General features: G+C 47.7%; 1 protein-coding gene across 1 annotated transcript in view; it reads right to left on the reverse strand.

Moving 5' to 3' along the window:
• Nucleotides 1–26080, reverse strand: part of LOC119454603 (beta-hexosaminidase subunit alpha) — a 158953-nt gene that overhangs the window by 65522 nt on the left and 67351 nt on the right. The window contains exon 7 of the mRNA XM_037716493.2: nucleotides 1553–1639. Within this exon, the coding sequence (XP_037572421.2) occupies nucleotides 1553–1639 (87 nt within the window). The remainder of the gene's footprint in view (nucleotides 1–1552; nucleotides 1640–26080) is intronic.

Here is a 26080-nt window from a genome sequence, read left to right on the forward strand (position 1 = left end):
TGTCGCGCCTCTTTCCACCTGTCCAACCCCCTTTTTAAACAGGCGGTAGAAGAGAGCAACCGCTGGCACACTATCTGCCAGCTAAATAAGCCCTAACCAACACCATCTCCCCCCCCCCCCCCCCCCCCCCCAATCACCGTGTCTTAGGTTATACTGTATAATGATGCTTCCGACGGAGCCATGGTGAGTACGAAATTTTTAGAGAATTTTACTTGTCGTAAATTTTGTTACTTGTGTACATGCACAGGGAGTTCACCGTTAAATCTGCAATTATGTGCGCTGCAAGCTACGCACACTTTTTAAATAAAACGAGCCATGTAAAGGTTGCTCTGTTGACGTATCTTTACTTACATTCAAGAGAATGAGTATTGTACTAATCGGTATTTTATGCATAAGTATTGACCATAAGGGTAAAATTACCCTTGTTGCGCAATCCTGGCCAAGTTTAGGCAACTCAGGGGCTAATGGACGTTCTTTTTACCCCGATGTCCCTATTTCTTAGCACCTTGCTGCATCCCGGCGAAGCTCTCATTTCTACCACATATATTGTCATTAAAAACAAAATAATGCAAGATGTTTCTTAATGTTCTTTTTCCAGTGTCTGTGGACAGCTGTTTACGAAATTTTGAGAAAAATTAACGATGGGTTTTTTTTATTTTGATTTTTAAATAGTGTTCATTTTCGTCAAAACTTCACATTTGAGGCAAACTGTAATAATGTAAATTTGTGCTAGAGCAATAATATTTCGCACAATCCTTAAACAGGTTAAGGTCTCATAGCCCAGCAAATTTCAATAGGCTACATTCATTAGTTTAGTAGATAAAAATTCGTGAATATAGCAAATTTCGAAAAGTGTAGCAAATTAAGAATTTTTTCTAAAACACTTCCGTTTTGCACAGAAGCCTCAAACAACGCTTGCTGACTCTTCTTTAGGTATACGTTTTACACAAGAAAATGCATTCTTTGTAGGCGTAATATTTTGTATTTGACGTTGTTGTGAATTTGCGAGAATGCCCGGTGCATGTGAATGGAGCACTGCAACTTGAAGAATTTCGATATTTTTTTTCTTCTAAAGTATCCATTTCTCAAAGAATGCAAGTTCACTTTCGTACTACCGAGTGATATGCCCACAAAATATAAAATATTGAATGAAATCTAAAATGTGAATTTTTGGACCCGTGTTGATCTCTCTTCAGCGCGCAAGCCCTGGGTTTTGCTACAATAGCGATCTGCTATTGCACCGAGCGGCAGGCTTAGGTTAGTAGAGTGCTCGACCGGCTATCGTTCGCACTATGCCTACTTGAGATGTGTCCTAATGCTGACGTTGCCTGATGTCGGTTGTTTCGGATTGCTAACTTTCCCCTTGAACTGAAAACCTATAAAAATATTTTGGCGTAACTCGGAAACAAAATAATAAGTAACGTTACAGTTACGTTTCGTTCCGGTCAAGAATATCGTTTTGTTTCGTTTTTCGTTTTCGTTCCGTTCCGACACACTGGCAGCAAGCGACCAAGATATCAGAATGTGAGAGGCTTTTCTTATCTTTGCTCACCTTTGGACGTAGAAGTCTTCTAGCTTCTTGTACTTGCCAGCAATGCCGTTCTGGCGCATGAAGCGCTTGATGTTAGGATTGGATTTCCTGTAACAGCAGTTGCTCTCATTTGTTACCGTAATCGTGCAAGAACTTCATCGCCGACATAAAATCAGCGTACTATTGTACTAACTGAAAGAATTTCGGTAATAATACTTCCAGTCTCTAAAGGAGTACGTTTATATAGGTCAACTACTCACGGGGGTCCCTGGTCATGAGAAGGAAACTTACAGAAGAATAAAATTGGGTTCGAGTGCACACGGCAGGCATTACAAAATCCTGACTGGGAGCTTACCACTGTCGTTGAAAAGAAAAGTGTACAATCATTGCATTCTACTGGTGCTAACATATGGGCCTGAAACTTGGAGGACAACAAGGAATCTCGAGAACAATTTATGCACCGCACAAAAAGCGATGCAAGAAAAAATGTTAAGCCTAACCATAGCCTCCTATACTTTTTCATGCCCGCGCAGTGGAGCGGCGGAGGCCGTCCGCTGCCCTCCCCCTTCCTCCTCGATTTACGCCTGCCTTCTCCGCAAGAGGCGCTCGTACCCCATACTTGCTAAAGCCCCTTGATGTTAGAAAGTAGCGACACTCTCCCCCACGCGCGCGCTTTCCTCCTCAATTCTCCTCGGATTTCTCCCTCTCACCGGGCCGGCGCGGCGCTGAACCCTCCAGTGGCTCGCTGCAGCCGCATTAGAATCAATGCGCGGGCTTGTTTTTTCGGCCCTTTGAAGCGTTGTATGGGAATTTATCCCTTGTGAAACTGTCCTGACGAAAGTACGTTTCCGATAGAACGTCGTGCCATTTTTTAGGACGCTTCGATAAATACAAGCGGAAGCGCTCCGAAAAATTGAGTACCAAGCAGTGGCTGAGCTGTTTACCTCTACGTCGCCACTTGGGTTGTCCGTAACGCGGAGGTGTATTGGGTGCATACAATATAAGCAGCGTAGAGTATAAACGAGAATTTGGTTCACTATCTTCGCTCTTAAAAGGCTCAGAGAAGGTAACCAAGAAGAAATGTGATAGTTTACTTAAAGTGAATTCGCCAAAGTGAGTGGGCCAAAAGCCTTTGTACCAATGCCACTGTGCGAAATACGTGCTGTGTTTGCGAAACAGCCAACATAGAACTTTACACACGCGCCTGTATTCCGTCACTATGAAACGACGAGAAATTACATTCCATCACCTCTGGGCGTTACCTAAGTCTCTCTCTGAAATAAAAAAAGGCTGATTGCTTACACGGAAACTGCTAAGACTGGCACTTGATAATTAACTTACAGACTTCAAGATGTCAAGTCTATCATAATTGAGGGAGATTATCAGAAGCGCGTGGCTTGTACTTAATGAGCATGCGCGAATAATACATAATACCACTTATCTACCTATATATTGCGGTTAATGCCTTCGCAACATAAAGTACATAAAGAAAAAAATGCTCGCAGTATTGAAACTTTGCAAAGATACAATAAGCACGCAATAAGAGTAAAATAGTTCCTTGGCTTCACAAGTATCAGGCGCAAGGATCACACGCACACACACACACACACGCGCGCACATACATACATGCACACACATTCCCGCACACAAGCACGCACATACACAAACACGCACACACACACGCACACAACTACAAAATACGAGTTACAGGCATTAACTCACAAATTACATACATTTGAAAACTAACGCACGCGCGAAAACACAAAAAGCTTTGTCACGGCTCGAAGAGTCAACAAAAATTTCAGCCGACTCACTTTAAAAAAAACTATGTGCACAGTTATCGGTGCTCAGCTGTATTAAACTGAACGAAGAGTCCGGCTATGCGAAGAGCATTAAAATCTCCTTGCAACTTCATCCACAAATATGAGGAAAGCTGCAACATTCACCTCGCAAAGAACGGCGTGCTTAGAAGGGGTGAAATCCCTTCTCCCGATGTTATGGAGCCACTGCTTCCGACGCACGACATTCCGTTCACCTCGGAGGATATAAAATAAGGCTTGCCCTTTCTCTGGCCTGCTGCTGCATTGAAACGCGCAGCAGCAAGGCATTTTCACGGAGAACGAATCTCAGATTCCTACGAAAGGATGGAAAAACTTGGGAAACACACGTTCGGAGCGGCAGGGCGACCACCACTTGGACTGCTCATGGCGAGCGGGAGAAACTAAAGGCGCGCGAAAGCAAGTTTCGCGCCGTTTTCGTGACGTCAGGGTCACCTGACGGGGTAGTCTCGAGCGCCGCAGCCATTCAGCGTGGCGGATGCGCCGCCTCCGCGAAAGAGAGGGAGAAAAAGAGGAGGTTGACCGCGCCGGCGAGGGTGTTGCGGCGTAGATCAAAGCGTGTCGCTACTTTCTAACATCAAGGGGCTTTAATACTTGTCTGTACATGCTTCGGAGCATACCAAGCATAGTTCGCTACGCTGCAAGGTGTTGAGGCACCTCGAAGTACCTACCAAAGTGGCTCTACAAGCAAAAGTTGTCCCGTGTCCGTCGTGTTGGCCACAGGTAAGCTTTTGTGTCTTGCGGAAGCAATGGTTTTAATTATGTTCTTTTTTGTTTGAACTATCAGGGAAGCATGAGATAACTCGCAATCAGTGTGTGCAGTGCTCGCGGAATAAAACGCGGCTTGTAAACATTCAAAAACAACAAATGGTGTGTGCAATTCCATGTGATAAGAACGTCATATCGCTCCAAATCTGACCGCTAATGTTAACGTGGGCTCTCATGTAAGTGTAAGAGGCAGCGCTCTTTCTTGCATTCGATCAGTGCCACCTCATCAAAAACAAGCGATCACAGTTTTTGTCCCGTGACATCGGGAAAGGCGGCCAAATATCAGCGGAGCACTTGAAGTGCCTCTACAGGATGCAGCAAGGCAGCCTTGTAAAGCCAGTACGATTTTTGACGAGAAAACACGTATTCCCTACGAATATGGAAAAAATGAACGTGCAGAGAGCAGTGCAAGTTTTTTCTCCTCCCGTGACAGCTGCAATGAAGCTCTTGCAGGAGCAGGCGGGCCACACGTGCGACGCAAGCTTCGCGGGTGTCGGACCGACGGTGCAAATTACGGACACCGTGCACCGCTGGTTCGTGCTCATGCACGTGAGTAATTGTACCCAGCACATACATCAGAAGAATGCAGACTGCAAGCAGTTTGAATCTGCAGGCGATGAACGGCTAATCTGGCTGGAGACAGGCTTCCTCGACTACCTGGCCGATCTCAATAGTGAGTGCCTGGCAAAGAACTTCCTAACCAAAGAGACTTATGAAAGAGACTAATGAGGGTCTTGTGATCACAACTCGTTCGAACGTTGAATGCATTAGATATCTTCTTGAAGCGATGTCTTTTCACTTCGTTTTGACGAGGAAAATGTCATCTGACCCAATCGTGTAGTTCTTTGGCTGGCTGAGGAAATTATAAGGATCAAATGACCAAACGGACGTCCGCGCCGTGCTCACAGGCATTGAGAAAACCCTCAAGACCGGTATCGCATCGGCGTCGAGTACAAGCAACATAATGGCAGCAGAAGAGAGTGATTGCTTGCCAACGCTGCCGCAACAGAAAAACACAAGGGAGCAAACCAGCGAGGAATTCCCTGCAGGTGCACGTAGAGAGCTCATAGAGCGACTAAACCGATACAAGCCTCTACTTCCCACTCCAGATGTGGCCGCATTGGCTATGGTTGGTGGCTACCTCGCAAGAGCCGTACGAGAAAACTTCGAATGTGAGGAGTGCTTCTCGCTCTTAACAAAGCCAAACACCTCGACACCATCGGACTCGCTCATTAAGCACCAAGACCGCGGGGACTTCTTTACCCGTCCGCACAACTTCTAGATGTTCTCTACGCACTACAGAAGTTCGTCGAAGTTCTTCTAGCAAGAAGAAGGCGTATGCATCACCCTCTAAAGGAGGCTGTGAACAATGCTACCGCAATCCTCCGCGAGCACAAAGCTTTGATGTGTTCGAAGCCAGGGCACTGCCTCTTACACTTAGTGAAGTCTGCGCAGAACTCAGGAATCTGCAGAGGGAGCATACTACCCTTAAAAAAGAAAATGCAGAGCTAAAGAAGGAACTGGCTGATACTCAAGCGGACTTGATTGAGCTCAAACAGTACAGCAGACAGAACAACATAGAAATTAAAGGGTTGCCACATGATCCCTCAGAACGTCTCGAGGCCATTATACAAGTTCTTGGCGAGAAACTGGGGACCAAGATTGAAACCGCTTAAATTGATGTCGTACATAGGGTGCCTACAAAAGAAAAAGGAAATACAAATGTTATCGTCAGGTTTGTCAGTCGTTCTTCTCGCAACAAGGTGCTTCAGGCAGCAAAGAAGAAAAGGCTAACTACTGCTGATTTTGGCTTCGAGGGCACGAATGCCGTCTACACAAATGAACACCTTTGTCTGGAAAACAAGATACTGCTTGGGAAGGCCACTCAACTTCGCAAAGAAAAACAGTGGAAATTTTCGTGGGTTTCGCAGGGCAAGATTCTTGTTCGGAAAACAGAAACTTCGTCTGTGATTCATATTTCACGAGAGAGTGATCTTGCCAAAATTGTATAAACTTTAACTAGAAAATAAACCTTCAGATGTTCTCAATAGAAGAAATAAATAACTTTCACACACCGACGCATAACTTTAAGCTGCTACATTGCAACATTCGTAGCATTAATATAAATATAAATAGCCTGTGTTTATTATTGACTCAACATAAATTTCATTTTGATGTAATCGCTTTAACAGAAACGTGGCTAAAACCAAATGAACTTATCAACATAACTGGATATAACGTAGTCTCGGTTCCTCACCCTGGCAAACATAGAGGAGGGGGCGTGTTGTTATACATAAAAAAAGAACTTCAATATAAAATTTTTCCCCCAGCGATCGATCAGATGCGGCAGGAACATGACATGTTATTTATTGAACTAGCCAATGGAATAAATATAGGAGTAATATATCGGCCTCCCGGCTCTAACATAAACTCATTTCTTGATTGCTTGGAAACCGTTCTTGAACACTTATCGCTAAAGAATAAGAATTCTATTGTATGCGGTGACATTAACTTAGATTTGCTTGGAAGCACTAATGACGCTTATAAAACACTGATTGGTTCTTATGGCTTTTCTAATGTCATCACACACCCTACTCGCGTTAACAGCAATTCTTCCACGCTTATTGACCATATCTTGTGCAATTTTAACTCAGACGATACAATTTCGGGAGTAATAGATACCGATATAACCGATCATTTTCCTATTTTTCTGTTGGCCTCCTTCTTATCTAGTGTACCGAAACCTGCATGTCGCTCGATCATCCGTTTTGACAGCAACTTGCTACGCGACAACCTCACTGCTGTTGGAGATATGATTATACGTGACAGTGACGTCAACAATAAGTATGTTTGCTTTGACAGTGCGCTTTCGCATTCTATAATAACCACGCCCTCCTGTACAAAACATTTTGAGCATCCGGTTCAGCCCCGGGTAACACGAAACATTTTAGAACTTTCTAGTAAAAAATATTACTGGTACAAAAAGCAAAAGCAAAACAAAGCAAACTGCTTTTATAGAAACCAATACAAGTTTTTCAGAAACAAGCTAGTAGCAGTGTTACGCCGCAGCAAAAAAAAGCATACTACAATCAACTTATTTTGGATAACCAACGAAACTCGAGAAAGCTATGGCAGACAATTAACTCAGTCATCAAGGGGAAAATGCGCCCACTGAAGCTCCCAGATTATTCCCTGTATGAATATTCAAAACGAAAGCTGGCAAATGATTTTAATGAATATTTTGTTCATATTGGCCATAACCTTGCCCAACAAATTCCCCAGGTTAATCATTTTAGATTGCCTCCTAGTATTGTGCATTCATTTGTATTCTTTGACATAACAGCTACCGAAATTAGGTCTTTATGCTCTCATTGCCCACTGGTAAAGCAGCCGGTTGTGATGCTGTTACGGTAAAGTTTCTAAAATCAAATATAGACATACTTTGTCCATTTTTAGAGAACATATTCAACGCCGCTTATCACTCTGGCACGTACCCTGATATTCTTAAAAAGGCAAGGGTGTCTCCCGTGTTCAAAGGCGGAAATCCTGATCTCCTAGAAAATTACCGGCCTATATCGGTTCTATCTACAATCAATACACTATTTGAGAAGCTCATAGCAAAACGAATGCTCAGCTTTTTATTAAAATACAACATCTTAGTACCTAACCAGCACGGATTCCGGCCGAGCAGATCAACAAGCAGAGCTGTTACGTCTGTTGTAAATACGATATATAACGCTTTGCATAACAAAGAAACAGTTATTGGCATATTTTTAGACTTAAAAAAAGCATTTGATACGGTTGACCATGAACTTTTACTAATGAAACTAGCTTGCTATGGTTTTCGTGACATAGCGTTAAACTTTTTCCGAAGCTATCTTACAAACCGACAGCAGAGAGTGCATATAGAAGCAGACACTTCCGATTTCTTGCAAATCTCGCATGGGGTACCACACGGATCGGTATTAGGCCCCCTATTATTTTCCTTATACATAAATGACCTCCCAACTGCCTGCATGATGGTGATGCCGTTATATACGCTGATGACACAGCTGTACTAATTTCCGGTAAAGATAATGATGAAATAGAAGAAGCCGCTAATGAAGAACTAAATAATATATCTAAATGGTTCACTGCAAATAAACTGACATTAAACTGCACTAAAACTTATTACGTAGTATTTGCATCCTCGGGCAACAAAAATAAACGTTCAGTAACTTTGAAAATCGATAACAATGAAATCGTCCAGGTCGACGCATGCTGATACCTTGGCATCACGCTAGATTCCTCATTGCACTTTAAGGAGCATATCAGTAACGTCTGCAAGAAACTAACACATGCATGCTTTGTGCTCAATCAGGCACGTCAGCACTTTCCTCTAAGTACACTGAGAATGTTATACTTTGCAATTTTTCATTGTCATCTTACATACTGTGTAGAATCATGGGGATATACGTATTCTTCGTATCTAGCACCACTCGTCGCTTTGCAAAAACGTGCCCTGCGCATTTTAACCTTTTCAAGCTGCAGAGACCATACTGCACCACTGTTTCACGAACTACAGGTTATGCCCTTTATCGTTGCACGTGACTATCAAACAGCACGTGCTATGCATACAATTTTGTCGAGTAATAACCCACTTCCCTCCACCATCTTTATCCCCCCCAAGAGACACACAAGAAGTCAAGATAACCATAATTTCAACATACCAGCTGTTAACAACTTATACAGTAAGCGACTGTTAGCTTATACAGGCACAAAGATATGGAATGCTCTCCCAGTAGAGATAAAAAGAAGCCCGAATTTTTCTCGCTCACTGAAGAACATTATTGCTAAAAAATTTTCAATTTCTTGCCGAATTCTAGTGCTATGAAAATAGTGTGCTATCTTGTTCTTGAAATACAGTGTACTAGCATTTTTCTACTCCTGCTATTGTATGTACTTTTGCGGATGTTGAAAAAAAAGGGAAAACACCGATTCGGTTTGATTTTTTATTTATTGGTCACTTATATGATTATGATTATTTCTGTTGACTGTTATTTTCATGTAATCTATCTTTCATTTTATTTTATTATTTTCATGTAACCCATCTTTTATGCATGTAAAAGTTCAAACATTATATCCATGTTTTATTACTGGCGCCTGGGTGCTTTGATTTTGTGTACTTATTGCATGGGCCCGAACTAGAAAATTGCTAAGGGCCCAGATGCTTTTGTCACCCGTTTTTGTATGCATATCTCGCAAAATAAATTGAATTGAAAATTGAAAAAAAAACAAAGAAAATTTGCTCAAATTGTTGCTTGCGAAGTTATTTCGCCCAATATTCACCAATTTCGCTCCGAAAGCGACGGACAAACAAGACGTCGCCAAGGTGTTCGCAATAAAGCCACTGTCACGAAAGACCCTGAAACTGTGAGCTTGATCTCACAGCTGGGGGCCTAAGTGAAAGGACCAGTTTTCACAATATGTCTCGTGTTGCTTGCTTTCAATGTACTGTGGGGATGCGAACAAACGCGAACAGTGCGGCACCTACATTCTCTGATATTTCGCATTTCTTTTCGAGTGGTTGTAGCCTGCATGATAACTATAAGCCACTAGAATAAAACTATTCTAGCATTTTTTTATTCCCACCAGGGTCACAGCAAGATGAAAACATTGCGGTGCACTGCGTTTCTTCCCATCACCCCTGTCCATCATGAACACCAGTGCAAACTGCGCATTTATTTCACAGCTCCACCTCTAATACGAGCGCAAGTTTCTCTCCACAAGCACGCGCGCAACAGCGTAGTCGCGTCGTCTGCTCTGGGACTGTATATGGGGTGGCAGAGCGGCGTGGTAGCGAGCGCATGAACTAGAAGGTACGGGCGGAGCGCCTTGCTCCGCTCGCCACTCGGCGGGCATGAAATAATAAAAGTCGCAGTTTCACCTGGAAGGCGAAGCATCAATTGCGATAGCAAATTTGTAGAGAGCTATACAGAGTAATGATAGTAGCTTGATCAGCTGTATAAACTTGGACATGCAGCAGCAATGGCAACACGCCGAACTGTTGTCGACGCCGTCGGCGTTTTGCCCGCGTTCGCACAAAATGCGTGTGGCGTTGGTGACAGTTGGCGGAGCCTCTGATATAAATAGGCACTTCGTGCCGCAGCTAAACGTCGCCTCCTCCCCCCCCCCCCCCACAGCCTTTCGCACGTCGGAAGAAGGCGCGTTTGCTCTACATATTGTCACGAGCCTCTAGAAGTGGACTTGAAGGTTTAATAACCCGTAGAGCAGCTGGCTCTCGGAAGACGCGACCGTCGGGGCTGGCTCGAGCAGAGAAGGGGGCGCGCGGTCTTCTTTCTTCTCTTGGGCTCGACCCACTCTTGCCCTCGACCCACTACCTACAGGTGGCAATATTCCCCCCTTCCGAACAAAAGCATCGCCTCGATGCTAAAAAAAATAGGCGTAGAAGACAACGACGAAGAAGGCAGGCAAAGCGAAAGTACACAAAAAAAGTAGCCGTCACGCCGGCACAGTCAATGAACGAAGAAGCAATCTCCTAAAGATAAATGAAAAGTAGAAACAAAGAAGGGAATGAGAGAACAAAAAAAAACGAAAACAAAAAAAAGTTACGGACGCGCAATGTACGGCTTCATGCGCACAACATGAACTATGTCTGAGCTCGGTTGTCTTTGTGTCCTACTCCGTGTCTGCGATGATGTGTCCGGAACAACTTCGTAGTTTACGTCACTGACGCGGCGGAGCACTTTATACGGACCGAAATTCCGGCTTAGCAGTTTTTCACAGAGACCACGACGGCGAACGGGGGTCCACACCCAAACTTGGTCCCCGGGGTTGTAGGACACGTCCCTGTGTCGGATGTTGTAGCGTCGTGCGTCTGCCTGCTGCTGCTGGCCGATATGCAGCCGCGCGAGCTGCCGGGCTTCCTCAGCATGCTCTGCAAATTCCTCGGCGTCAGTTGTCAATAGGTCAGCGTCTTGACACGGCAGCATAGCGTCCAGCATCGTCTGGACTTCGCGACCGTAGAGAAGGCGAAAGGGCATGAAGCGCGTCGTCTCTTGCACGGTGGTGTTATACGCGAAGGTCACGTAAGGCAAGATCCGATCCCATGTTTTGTGTTGAACGTCTATGTACATTGCGAGCATATCTGTGACCGTCTTATTCAGTCGCTCGGTAAGTCCGTTGGTCTGCGGATGGTACGCGGTCGTCTTGCGATGCCTGGTCTTGCTCAATTCAAAAACCTCGTCCATAAGCTGCGCTGTGAATGCTGTCCCTCTGTCAGTTATTACAGTGGAGGGAGCACCGTGACGCAAGACGATGTGGCGCATGAAGAAGTGCGCTACCTCTGAGGCCGTGGCTCGTGGGATCGCCTGCGTCTCAGCATAGCGTGTTAAATAATCAGTCGCGACGATCACCCATTTGTTGCCGTCGGCAGAAAGGGGAAACGGTCCGAGAATGTCCATGCCGACTTGGTCGAAAGGCGTGTGAGGTGCTTCAATTGGCTGAAGTAAGCCAGCTGGTTTAACGGATGGTGTCTTGCGGCGCTGGCATTCACGACAGCCTTTAACGTACTGTTTGACGCTTGCCGAAAGCCCGGGCCAATAGTACATTTCGCTTACTCTAGCGAGTGTTCGTGAAAAGCCTAAATGACCAGATGTCGGTTCGTCATGGCAAGCGAAGAGGACGTCGTCGCGCATGTCCCTTGGAACCACCAGGAGGTAAGCACGGCTGGTCGAACGAGCATTCTTCTTATACAGCACGTTATCTCGCAGACAGAAGGACGTCAGCGAGCGGGACAGATGGCGTGGTATGGTTGTGTCGCGACCCTCTAAATGATCGATGATCGGTCGAATCTCACCGTCGTCACGCTGCCGTCTGCTCAAGTCCGACGAACTAATGGCGCCCAGGAAGCCGTCATCATCCTCTGTTTCCTGACTGGCAGGATCAATGGGTGCGCGGGACAGCGTGTCAGCGTCTTCATGCTTACGGCCAGACTTATAAACGATGGTGATGTCAAATTCCTGTAGCCGCAAGCTCCACTGTGCCAGTCGTCCTGAAGGGTCGCGCATGCTTGCCAACCAACAGAGGGCATGGTGGTCCGTCACTACTTTGAAGGGACGACCATAGAGATAGGGGCGAAACTTGATGATCGCCCACACGACCGCGAGGCACTCCTTCTCCGTAGTCGAATAATTCGCCTCGGCACGGGACAGGGAGCGGCTGGCATACGCTATAACTCTTTCCACTCCATCTTGAAGCTGGACGAGCACTGCGCCAAGGTCAATGCTACTGGCGTCGGTATGCACCTCAGTGTCAGCATCATCGTCAAAATGTGCAAGAACGGGTGCTGACTGAAGGCGCTGTCGTAATTCAGCAAAAGCCCCCTGTTGCTCATTATGCCACACAAATGGCGTATCGTCTCTTGTAAGGCGTGTCAGGGGTTCCGCTATCTTCGAAAAGCCTTTAATAAACCGGCGATAGTAGGCGCACAAACCCAGGAAGCGCCGGATGGCCTTCTTATCGGCAGGAGCTGGAAACGCGGTCACAGCGGCAAGCTTGTCTGGATCGGGTCGGACCCCTTTGGCGCTTACTACATGACCGAGGAACTTGAGCTCTTCGTAACCAAAGTGGCACTTTTCGGGCTTAAGTGTGAGGTCTGCCGATCGGATGGCTTCTAGCACACTCCGTAGGCGGTGAAGATGCTGCTCGAACGTTTCAGAGAAGATGACCACATCATCCAGGTACACAAGACAGGCCTGCCACTTCAGTCTAGTAAGGACAGTGTCCATCATTCGCTGGAAAGTAGCCGGGGCTGAACACAAGCCAAAAGGAAGCACTCGAAATTCATAGAGTCCATCTGGAGTCACAAAGGCTGTTTTCTCGCGGTCGCGTTCGTCTACCTCGATTTGCCAGTACCCGCTTTTTAAATCGAGAGAAGAAAAGTACTGGGCGCGCCGTAGTCGATCTAACGAGTCGTCGATACGCGGCAGCGGGTACACGTCCTTTTTAGTCACGTTGTTGAGCTTGCGGTAGTCGACACAGAAGCGTAGCGTTCCGTCTTTCTTTTTGACAAGAACGACCGGAGATGACCACGGGCTGTTGGAAGGTTCGATGACGCCATCGTCAAGCATCTCTTGGACTTGCGTACGTATGGCTTGGCGTTCTCTTGCCGACACGCGGTAAGGATGCTGGTGTATCGGGCGTGCGTCGTCGTACGTGATGATCCTGTGTTTAGTGATGGAAGTCTGGCGTACCTTGGAAGAATGTGCGAAGCAGGTCCTGAATTCAAGCAAGAGCTTGCGCAGTGCTGTCTGGCTATCGGTGGACAGTTCAGAATTGATGTCAAGATGGCCCAGAGATGTGTCTGCTGTCGCCACTACTTCTGACGTGAAACAGTTGTTAACGTCTGCTATTGCGTCTGCAAACGCTAACGAAGTGCCGCGGAACAGGTGTCGGTGCTCGTAGCTAAAGTTGGTAACAAGCAATTGCGAATGACCAGCACGAATCTGTATAACACTGCGAGCCACACAAACACCTTGTTTCAGTAGGTGTTCCAAGTTACCTTCGGCCACCGCTTCGCCATCGCGTAAGCCACAGCATGTGACGTCGACGAGGACACTGGCACGTGGAGGAAGCGTTACACTGTCAGCAGACACACGAAGTACGTCGTCGCGCCGTCGGCCGTCTTGCACGTCGATTGCTCGTTCAGCAGAGAAAGTGATACGACGCTCTTGCAGATTGATAATCGCGCCGTACTCCTGCAGGAAGTCAACCCCAAGGATAACGTCGCGGGAGCATTCGCGTAAGACAAGGCAGCTCGCTACGAATGTAGATCCTTGAATCTCAACTCTAGTCGTGCAGGCGCCCAGCGGAGTAACGATGTGGCCGCCAGCCGTCCGAATCTGCGAGTTATGCCAGGGCGTGATCACTTTCTTCAGCTGCGTTGCTATTTTGCCGCTTAGTATCGTGTAGGCTGCGCCGGTGTCCACTAAAGCACTAACGGCATAACCGTCAACAGTAACTGGTATATCGAGCGAAAGCCGGTCGTCTCGTTCAGTTGCAGGTGGTGTCGGGTCGGTATCTTTCCGTAACTGCGTCCGTCGGAGGTCTTCAGCGCTTCGACCGTCAGCGACCTCGCCCCCAAAGATCGCTTCAGTTAGTTTTCCCGGCGGGGACTGGTCGACCGCTCGGGAGAATACCGCTGGGGCGGAGGTGAAAATCGTCTCGGAGACGGCGAACGCGACTGCCGCCGGGCAGGCGGTGGCAAGCGCTGCTGGGACAGGTATTCCTGAATGTCCCGGGGTCGTTGGCCGTATCGGGGCGGCGGCGAGTATGCGGAAAAGCCGCGAATCCCAAGGCGCCGGTATGGGAACTGGCGGTACAAGTGGTCAGCTTCACCGCAGTGGAAGCACAGAGGCCGCGAATCGGGTGTGCGCCAAACATCCGACTTCCGAGGGGGCGGGCGTCTATCGTCGACGTAGTGAACCGCTTGCTCCGTACGATGGGCAAATGGAGCGGCATGAACAACGGGCGGCTGCGTGTACCCAGCGTCGTAGTACGGTATCGGCTGTACCGACTGAACTGACACCGTAGGAGGAGCACGAACGAATAGCGGCGGAGAGGAAGCAGGGCGCTTCAGGGCTTCCGCGTAGGTCGCACGAGGGTATTCAGGAGGTACTGCCGCAGCGTTAGCAGGAGGCAAGGTATCACGAAGCGCCTGGTGCAGTTCGTCCTTGATAATGCTCGCTATGGAGCTTACCGTAGGTTGCGGTGTTACAGCGGCCTTTTGCAACTCTTCACGCACTACAGAGCGGATGAGTTCTCGCAGTGAGTCGCCGTTGCTTCCTATGGCCGTGAAATCGTCAGCAGCAGACATGCTGTTCGCTTGCCGCTCATACAAGTTCGAGCGATGCAGAAGCATCTTTTCCATGGTTACGGCCTCGTACAAGAACTCCGCGACCGTCTTCGGAGGGCTCCGTATGAGGCCAGCGAAGAGTTGCTCCTTGACCCCGCGCATCAGATGACGTAACTTCTTCTCCTCCGTCATTCTTGGATCCGCTCGTCGGAAGAGGCGCGTCATGTCTTCGACGTACGTGGTCACAGTTTCGTTTGGCAACTGGACACGGGCCTGAATCGCTCGTTCCAATCGTTCGTGGCGATCAGAACTGGTGTAGGTCTCCAGGAGCTGACGACAAAACTCGCGCCACGACGGCAGTTGCCCGTCGCGGTTCTGAAACGACGTACGCGCGCCATCCTCCAGGTAGAAGTAGACGTGTCTGAGTTTTTCCGTGTCGTTCCATTCGTTCACGGAGGCCACGCGCTCGTATTCGACCATCCAGTCTTCGACGTCTTCGAACACTGTGCCATGAAACGTCTTTGGGATACGTGGGCTCTCAAGTGTGTAACGGTTCGACATCGTACTTCCCGTACCGGTTGGGGCGGTTTGAAGGGTGGCGCTGGTCATACCGGTCGATGTGGTGGGAACCGTAGCGTCGACGACTTCTGGGGACAGTCCCCTGATCCTGCGGCTGGCCCGATGCACGGGAGTGTCGACAGGCACTGGATTCGTAGCGCGGATCCTTGGAGGGGTCTGCAACATCCGTGAGGACGCTTACCCAGCACCTCCACCAGTTTGTCACGAGCCTCTAGAAGTGGACTTGAAGGTTTAATAACCCGTAGAGCAGCTGGCTCTCGGAAGACGCGACCGTCGGGGCTGGCTCGAGCAGAGAAGGGGGCGCGCGGTCTTCTTTCTTCTCTTGGGCTCGACCCACTCTTGCCCTCGACCCACTACCTACAATATATGGTGATTGTAAAGGAGGAAAGAGACGCCAACTTCTGCAGCCCTTAAGGGAGCACGGCCCAAAACGCGCGTTTGTTCTCCGCCGTGCGTTCACTCCCCGTGAAAGCGCGTGTCCCTCGCGCCCTTTCACTCGCACATACAGCGTTCGGCGCGCGGCGACGATTTCATCTCCATTGACATCATACGGAACCTCACGGCGACGGCGACGCCGACGGCAGAAGTCTGCTTTGGAGTGGCCATATAATTGCTATCGCAATAAAAATATAGGAGGCTATGGCCTAACGTTAAGAGGCAGGAAGAGAGTAATGTAGACCAGAAAGCAAATGGGCATAGCCGATATTTTAGTTGGCATTAAGAGGGGAAAATGGAGCTGGGCAGGCCATGCAATGCGTAGGATGGATAACCGGTGGACCATTGGAGTTCCAGAATGGATACCAGGAAAAGGGAAGCGCAGTCGAGGACGGCAGAAAACCAGGTGGGGTGCTGATGTTAGGAAATTTGCAGGCGCAAGTTGGAATCAGCAAGACAGAGGTAATTAGAGATCGCAGGGACCGACCTTCGTCCTGCAATGGACATAAATATTTGCTACTGCTGCTGATGATGATGACTTCCATCACCAGTACTCTGTAGGTTGAGTCTGCTATAATATTTGTGCTCAAATGAGGAATTGTGCCAGAACATTATTTATTAAGCAACCAATCGGCAATGATTACCTCAGAATAAATAATTGCTCCCATATTATAGATATGAATGGATTTGCCCCACTTGCATGAGTGCTTTGTGCGCATAATCTGTCAATACGCGAATTTCTAGACTTAGCTCTGTCCTCCAAGGATTACACAGAGTTAATCAAGGAAAGCCAAACATAAACCTATTGCCGCGATATACAGGGTGTTCTTTTTTTAAGTTTTACGCAATTTTTAAAAATTGCCTGTGGCAGGTAGCATAATTCTTATCGTTGAGCTGGGTTATTCGAACAGCCGGACATAAGTAGCACGAGAAAACACACATTCAACTAATTACGAGAAATTGACTAATGAACTTCTTAGTTAATTACTTGACGTCACATATCGCAATTTACGAATTGTAACCGGTGAGTTTGCACGATGCATCCACTTGAAATGAATTTCCAGGATGACATCAGTTTGGAGATCATCATCATCATCATCATCATCAGCCTATATTTATTATATATTTATAGATATTATTTCCCAAAGTGTGAGACGAGATGCATGGGCGTTCCAGTTACTTATGTGCGTGAATGTATAAAACAGCATTTTGCTAAAAAAGTCAGTGGAACAACAGTGCATATTATACGGCGAGTTTGATGGCGCATATCTCCAAACTCATTCCAAGTGGATACGCCTGACAAGCTCCCCGGCTTATGTGTTGTAAAGTAACTAAGAAGTTAATTGGTGAATTTTTGTTAATTAGTTGAATATCTGTTTCGATATCTCGCGCGACTTCGCGTGCTACTAATATCCGCCTCATCGAATAACCCAGCTCAATGATAAGAAATCGCTACCTGCCACAGGCGATTTCTAAAAATTCCGTAAAACGTCAATTGGAAAACCCTCTATCTTCTGACAATGGCCAGCTGGGGCTTTGCGGTTACCCTCTCCAAATCTCGGACCACTACCTAAGGACATACGCTCCGACGAGCGTCGGCGGCGCGTCTGACAAATGTTGGTTACGCCAAGCACCGCCGCAACGGGCAGCACATGTCTTGGGAACGGTAACGGCGCCGTTTTCGCTGGACATTTAGTGGAATCGTCGTCTTCGATGGTGTCGTTTTTGCTTTCATTCAAAAGTTTCATGATGTTCTTTCTTTCTTTCTTTCTGGGGTTTTACTTTCCAAAACCAGTCCTGCTTAGGAGGCACGCTGTAGTGGAGAGCTCCGGATTAATTTTGACCACCTGGTGTTCTTTAACGTGCACTACAACGCAAGCACACGTGCGTTTTTGCATTTCGCCTCCATCGAAATGTTGTCGCTGCGGCCGGGATTCGATCCGGCAACCTCGTGCTCAGCAGCGCAAAAAAGTTTAATGCGGAAAATCGTCTTCAGAAGCAATAGAAGCATCTTCCACGCGTAGTTTTGCTATTTAATGAGTGCCGATACGGATTGCTTGCTTGCTTGCTTGCTTGCTTCCTATACCATGGCACACACCCACTACGGGAAATTGGCCCAGAAGCCGGAAGTTACGGGTTGCGCTTCGCAAAGTTGTTTCGTCGTCGTCGTGCTGCTGCAGACGGCACTTTGTATTTGTCTTGACGTTTAGAGCTGGCGTTTCGCGAAAACGAGACTTTTACGTGATCAAGTATGCTTTCGAAGCTCCTTTATGTTGTCGGGACTTCTTTTGCATGTCAGCGAGCGTGTGATTTATTGGTGAATGACGGCAAAGCCACAAGGGACAGACTTGTAAAAAGTTAATTGCGACTTGTTTATTACTACATACACCAGAAAGACCACCGGCACCTTCGATGCTGCATTGAGAACATGCAAGCACGTTGTTTGCTGTCGTGTGTAACACATCTAATTGGAGGATAAGACGATGGTGAAGGGCTCACTTGAGTTAGGCTATTTTTAAGGGCAACTTGAGCAGCTAATAAAAATCGTCGCAACTACGCCTCTTTTACTAGCACAACGTTCGCTACCTTGCTCAGTAGTACACCTCTCGGTAACAAATTGAAGTAGGAAGTCCTTTTCGTAGACAGTCCGTTGGCTCATTTAAGACTTCTTTACACAATCGCAATACTTTTTTTTTCAGGGCACAGAATGTTTACACTTATTTCGCAGGAAGCGTAGCTGGTGTTGCGCTGTGGCACGAATCCCTCATTTCCCGTATTGGTGGATAGTCGTCGCAGATATAAGATGTTTTTACGGGCGTTCGAAGTTGCCGCTCCGTCGTTCTTGCCACTTTCTGAATGAGCGAAAACCAACAAATTACTCGCACAGAACTCAAACACGAAGAACGCAGCCTATCATGTTCGTTGAAACTAGCGCAGATAAGCAAGGAGAGTAGCAAGAAAATGAAACATCACAATTTCGATCAAAATTTATACATCACATACCAGGCAACCTTGAAGAGCATAAATAATCAATTCCTGGAGTGCACGCCATGTCACAGGAATCGACAATCTGAGACCAATTTCCTTGACGTCCTGTGTAGGTAAAGTCGCAGAGCATGCGCTGCTCAGCCGGCTCACGGTGCACCTCGAGACTAATGACATATGCACCCACAATATGATTGGTTTCAGAGCCGGCCTCTCGACACAGGACGCCATGAAGCTGATAAAGCATCAGATCATCGACCGGAGCACGAGAGATACCAGAGCAATCCTTGGAATAGACCTGGAGAAGGCTTTCGACAATATCTCACACGAATTCATTCTCCAGACTATTACCGGCCTCAGGCTTGGAAAGAGGGTCTACGATTTCGTCCGATCATTCCTTAGCCAGAGAACTGCCAAGCTCAAGATCGAAAGATACCTCTCGCAAGAAATCACCCTCGGTTCACGCGGCACGCCTCAGGGCTCAGTCATCTCGCCAACATTATTCAACATCGCAATGATCGGGCTTTCTAAGGAGCTCGCCAAGATTCAAGGAATCAACCATACCATCTACGCAGATGACATCACCATCTGGTGCGCTGGCGGGAGTGACGGCCAAGTTGAGGACGCCATGCAGAGCGCCACCGATGCAACCGAGCGCTTCCTACGCCCCACTGGGCTCAGATGTTCTCCATCCAAGTCTGAGCTACTTCTCTACAAGAAAAGACCCAGAGGTGGTGGCCATCGTGATTGGAAACCAGGGTCCGAAAGCGAAATACGGCTTTTCACTGGTGACGGGTCCCCGGTGCCCAGAGTGGATTCGCTCCGAATATTGGGGATGTATATCGAGTCTAACGGTGCCAATGGTGCCGCACTCAGAAGGATCATCGCCAAAACGGAGAGTGCTCTCGGCCTCATCCGGAGGATCGCCAACAGGCACCGGGGAATCAAGGAGGACAATCTCATCCGCATTATACATGCTTTTGTGCTCTGCCACCTTTCATACTCGGCAGCCATGCATAATTGGCATGTTGCAGAGAGGAACAAGTTAAATTCCCTCATCAGAAAGGTCTTCAAGCTTGCCCTCGGCTTACCTGTGAGCACTCACACCGAATACCTGTTAAAGCTCGGAGTGCACAACACGCTCGAAGAAATAATAGAGGCGCAAGAGCGTTCACAGCTGCTCAGGCTATCCGGCACCCCGGCGGGCCGCAAGATACTCGATGAGATGGACCTCTACCCTGTCGACCATTGCCCCGACGCCGTGCGCATTCCCAGCGACATCAGATCTCAACTACACATCGCGCCCATTCCCCGCAATATGCACCCCGCACACAACGTCGGCAGACGTCGGGCCAGGGGTAGAACTCTACTCGAACATGTACGTAACAACCACATTGAGGCAAGCTTCGTGGATGCCGCGGCCTATGTCCAACAAGAGGCGTTCGCCGTCTCCATCGTCGACTCTAATTCCAAGATCACTTTCTGCGCTACAGTACGCACTTCGAAGCCATTTGGAGCCGAACAGGTTGCAATCGCGCTGGCTGTGCTCGATGGTCGCAGAGAGGTAATATATAGCGATTCTAAGGCGGCCATTAAGGCCTACCAAACCGGGATGGTCTCCCCTCAGGCCCTTCGCATTCTCCAAAGCTTGAAAAGTATCTCTCCGCATTCTCTCATTTGGTTTCGCGCTCACTTGGGGTCGATTGAGGGCTCTCCCTCTAACCCTAACGAGAGCGCGCACGAGGCCGCGCGAGGACTCACTGACCGCGCCGCCTCCGCAGTCCCCCTACCCCGCGGGGAACCATTGATGACGTATAATGAAATCACTAAGCATTATTATCTGTCAAGACGGGTATTCCCCCTCCCGCACCCTGCCTTATGCAGGGCGCGGGCGGTGACCCTTCGACTTTTACAAGCTCGTGCGTATCCTAACCTTGCGGTTCTTCACGCTATATACCCTGAAAGGTATCCCAGTGCGGACTGCCCTGCCTGTGGACTAACGGCAACATTTAACCATGTGTTGTGGGAGTGTGAAGCCATCGGCTCCGCCTTCAGCGAGCATAGGTGGGCTGCGCTTTTGGGCAGCTCCGAACTCAACGACCAAACCCTGGCCGTCCAGAGTGCCCGCGATCGGGCCGTCAAGCTCGGCTTGCCGGTCCCTACGTGGTAGTAGCCGGGTGGCGCGGGGTGTCCCCTGCGTCTTCTCTGGACCTCAATAAAGTTATTTCACTCACTCACGCCATGTCACAAAATAGTTTTTCAGTAGGACTGAAGAAGAAGAAGCGTTCACACGAGAAATGTGCGCGCTGTCTGGTTAAGCAGACGACACATGGCAGAAAAATTGGCTGGCGATGGAGAAAGCGCACACGACAACACTTTTTACATGTTTTTGCATACCTTCGCTTCACAGCTTGTAGGCATAGAATTTAGCCCTCATATATAAACAAAGCCTTAAATTTTCTGAGGGAGCACTACGTTCATTAACTGAGGTTAAAATAAAAGCACACCCGTACTCGTCCCGAAATACCGAAAACTGGAGTATACCAAACACACGTTAATTATGAGTGAGCTGATGCTATGCCACAGGCTTCTGAGACTTTTAAACTGCCTGCTAGAACATGAAATAGAACTTGTATCTGCCTGTAAGAAAGCATTAAGAAAGTTTTTGCTCTCTTCAGTAGTGTATATCTGTGAACAATTGTATTTCTCTTCATTTTATTTTTATCGGCTTTGATAGAGCTTTTTCCGTGCATTGTTATTACGCATATTGAGTGTGTTTCTTTATCTCAGAAATAACATGTCACTCTGTGTGCCCCATCAAGTGAAAAAAGATTCACTTTTACAGCGAGGCTCCTAAAGTCTAGGTTCCCCAGGAACGTGTCCGCGTGTAGAAAAGAACCATCATCATCCGCATTGCTTTGGTTCCATGTGCGTGGCGGTTTCCCGCCAGTTGTGCCATAGCACCAGGGGCTCCGGAGCCGGGGGGGGGGGGGGCAGGGGGCAGTCGCCGCCAGAGGTTCTAAACCAGGGGGGGGGGGGGAGGCATGCCCCCCTCACTCCCCTGTTCTGCCTTCCTACCACCCGTGAGGCTGTTGCATGTTGAAGCTGTACTCCATAGGCGAGGAGGCGCCACAGGCTAATCCCACGCGAAAGATAAACCATGTGCGGTAAGTGCCAACAGCAGACTATACCCCGTTGGAGCCTCCGCTGCGCTGTGACTACCGAAGCGCTCCCTGTCGGCGCTCGTTAGTGTCCCGATGCACTAGATGGCGGTGCCATGCTTGTCAAGAACATACAGTGACGTCAGTGGTTTACAGGGTGGTGTGGTGATGCATATTATAAAGGACAGACTGCAGGCATGGGTGGAGAGCGAGGAGGTGCTGGGGGAACTACAAAATGGGTTCCGAGAACAAAGAAGGTTAGAAGATAATCTGTTCTCATTGACACAGTGTATTGAAATAGCAGAAAAGGAACACAGGCCCCTATGGCTTGCCTTTCTGGATATCAAGGGAGCCTATGACAGTGTAATCCAAAAGGATTTGTGGGACATACTGGGCACTCTAGAGGTGGAAGATGGAGTAAGAAATCTTTTAAAAGATATCTATAAAAGTAACAGGGTGCTTATAAAATGGGAAAACAAGGTATCTGGGCCTATAGAGATACAGCAGGGGCTTAGGCAGGGGTGCCCTCTGTCACCTCTGTTGTTCATGCTGTATTTACAAGGATTAGAGAAAAAATTAGAGAGGAGCGGACTTGGCTTCAACCTTTCCTTTTTCAAGCAAGGAGAATGAATTAAACAGTCATAATTACCAGGACTGATGTATGCGGATGACATTGTACTTATGGCTGACAGCAAGGAAGACTTGCAGAGATTAATGGACATCTGTGGTAAAGAGGGAGATAGCTTAGGTTTGAAGTTTAGTAAAGAAAAATCGGCAGTCATGACTTTTAATGATAATCAGGGCAGCGAGCATAGAATACAGGAGGTTACGCTGGAGGTGGTGGATAAGTACAAATATCTTGGAGTGTGGATAAACAATGGGGCTGAGTACCTAACGGAACATGAAAAATATGTGACGGCTAAAGGTAGCAGAAATGCAGCTGTGATGAAAAATAGGGCACTGTGGAATTACAATAGGTACAAAGTGGTGAGAGGGATTTGGAAAGGGGTGATGGTCCCTAGTTTGACTTTCGGCAATGCGGTCCTGTGCATGAGATCAGAGGTTCGAGCAAGGTTGGAAGTTAAGCAGCGAGGGGTAGGTAGACTGGTTCTGGGAGCACACGGAAATACACCAAATCAGGGGGTACAGGGTGACATGGGATGGACGTCATTCGAGGGCAGGGAAGCCAGCAGCAAGATAGAATTTGAGGAGCGATTGAGAGAGATGGCAGAAAAGCGGTGGGCAAGGAGAGTTTTCAGTTATTTGTACATGAGGAATGTTGATACAAAATGGAGGAAGCTGACCAGAAAACTGTCAATCAAATATTTGGACTGCAGGAGGGGTGCAGACCAGGAAACAGCGGTTAAGAAAAAGGTTAAGGAAACAGAGAGGGGTCTGTGGAAAGCAGGGATGCAGACGAAATCAGCACTGGGCACATACCGAACTTTCAAGCAAGAAATTGCCAAAGAAAATATCTACGATAATTCTAGGGGAAGCTCTTTGTTGTTTGAAGCCAGGACGGGAGTATTGCGGACTAAGATGTACCGAGTCAAGTACCAAGGTATAGACACGTTGTGCTGTGCGTGTGGAGAAGAAGAGGAAACGGCTGAACACCTCATACTTTTCTGTAAGGGGCTTAACCCTACAGTGCAAGGCAACGGGGCTGATTTTTTCAAAGCATTGGGGTTTAGGGACAGTGAAGGCAAAATAGACTTTAAGCGGGTAGAAATAACCAAGCAGAGGTTATCTGATTGGTGGATAAAATTAAGGCAGGGGTGAAATTTCACCCACCACAAAGTACAAATTATGTTAATGGTCATGGCTAGGTGGCGTATGCCACCGCCCGATTTAAAGGGTTCAGCCTCATCCATCCATCCATCCATCCAGAAATGCTTGTCTCGTTGGCGCCGAACGTCACATCTGTTACAGGTAGTTCATCGTGGACCCCGGCATAAAACTTTTGTGTTAAAAACGCGCTCCAGCCGCCCGCTTCCCTACGTCAGAGTAAGGCTCCGTGGAGCAAGGTGGGATCACGCATCAATGACACGGTAAGATACCACGCTACTTATTTATTTTTCTGCTAATACAGCTCAAGGTCCCGCATTTGATGTTTCACGTAAACGTGCTCTGGTGGCGACATGGGATGGCGTCAGCGTCATCTGATCGACATAGACTGCGGATGAGGCACAACAAAGGAAAAATAGGCCGACGGCGCTGTGAGCGAGATAGATAAGGAGTGTCTATTCTCCCGGCAGCCGGGGTTCCAGCTGTGATCTCCCCGAAGTTTCTTTAGTGCAATTTGCCGTCTCTTTGTACGCTGAATAATGACACGTTCTTTACAGTTATTTAGTATTGAAAACAATGCTTTGCGGAAGTACTTAACACAAGATGGGTAGCCGCACGCGCTTAATACCCAGGAGCATTTTGTGCATGCCGTAATACCGAAATAAAATGAATGAATGAAATAAAATGCATGCTTGCAGTTGGTTACGGATGATTTAGATATACAAGCAAGGGGTTGAATGGTAAAAATTATATACAAAAAAAGTGGTTGATCCCTCTTATATAGGAATCGGTATAGAACACGAAAGTGAAACATGTCTTCACAGAAGTAGTGTAATGTTTATTGCACATTGATATATAATGTCTATTGGTGTTTTGTGGCTAAAGCGCCCTTAGGCGTTGATGCACCCACGCTGACGCCTGGTGGCACGTCTCCTCCATCACGACTACCAACGTCGATGACCATGAGCAACCGTCGTGCATATGGAAGCTGCACTACGCTGCACACGCTAGCACAACGCGAAAGACGAAGCACGTAACTGACACACTAATACAACGCGCAAGACAAAGCACGTAACTGAATCGTCACCGAGTCAAATCAGCGCGTACAGCGCGTCGTAATTGCAGCCTCCGCGATCAACTTCAGAAACATTTTCAGAGCTAATTGCGGAGGCCACGCTCCGCTGTGCTGAGTACGGTGAACGCCACCTAGGTGGCGTTGGTAGTGCTTCTTGATGCCAGCGTCCCTTCGAATGCTGGCATCGAGGCGTCGTAGTGCTGAGACCACCGAAGCGTTCACTGTCGGTGCGCGTTAGTGTCATAATGCAGTACTTCTCTTTTCTGCTCGTAGGCGGCGGCACCGCCCCGAGCAAGAGCGCGGGTACACGGAGGAGTGTTAGATATATAAGGCGCGTCTGTGTAGCTCTCTGCAAATGCGTTTGTGGCGCAATGGGTTAAACGCTCGGCGATCTATCGTCGCGGACCGAGAGGTCGTGGGTTCGATTTCCAAATTTTCCATGTTTGTGGAACTTTTTCTTCTGGTTTCTTTCTTTGTATTATGTTCGTGTACATTGTAAGCTGACGTATTTCCGTGACGGAAATACGTCAGTGAAGTCTTGGTGGACCCCGGCATAAAACACTTTCGTGTTAAAAAAACATTGAAGAACAACATTCGCCTGGCGAAACAGCGTTAAAAATTGTTTAACATTAGCAATTACCTAAAGGAATGACTATACCATATAAGGTTAGAACCGTATAAAAATAAGGGCGAGCAAGGTTTAGGGTATACGTGCTCGTAAGACAGCGTAATACAACAAATGGTCACAGTCATGTGAGAATGTTTGCGAAAGCCATACCAGAAGTTATAAAAGTAATTGCGGCCGGATCAGGCTGAGTGGCCGAGGGGCCCGATTATAATCGGACCCTTCGGTTCCCTTTCTTCTCGTTCACAACATAACGAGGGCTCGAATCCGGCAACATTGATGGTTTCAGGTAGCATATGTGGGTTTATTGACCAGTTGCCATCACCCAAAAGATCACGTGCTCGTGACGCCTGCGGCAGAAAGGATGTTTCACATCCGCCGCTATGGTTTGTGAGTGGTGGCGCTGGCTAACACTCCCAGGGTTAGTTCTAGTTGTAAAACAT

Source organism: Dermacentor silvarum, chromosome 5 (assembly GCF_013339745.2).
Source record: "Dermacentor silvarum isolate Dsil-2018 chromosome 5, BIME_Dsil_1.4, whole genome shotgun sequence".
In the NCBI taxonomy this organism is placed as follows: Eukaryota; Metazoa; Arthropoda; class Arachnida; order Ixodida; family Ixodidae; genus Dermacentor; species Dermacentor silvarum.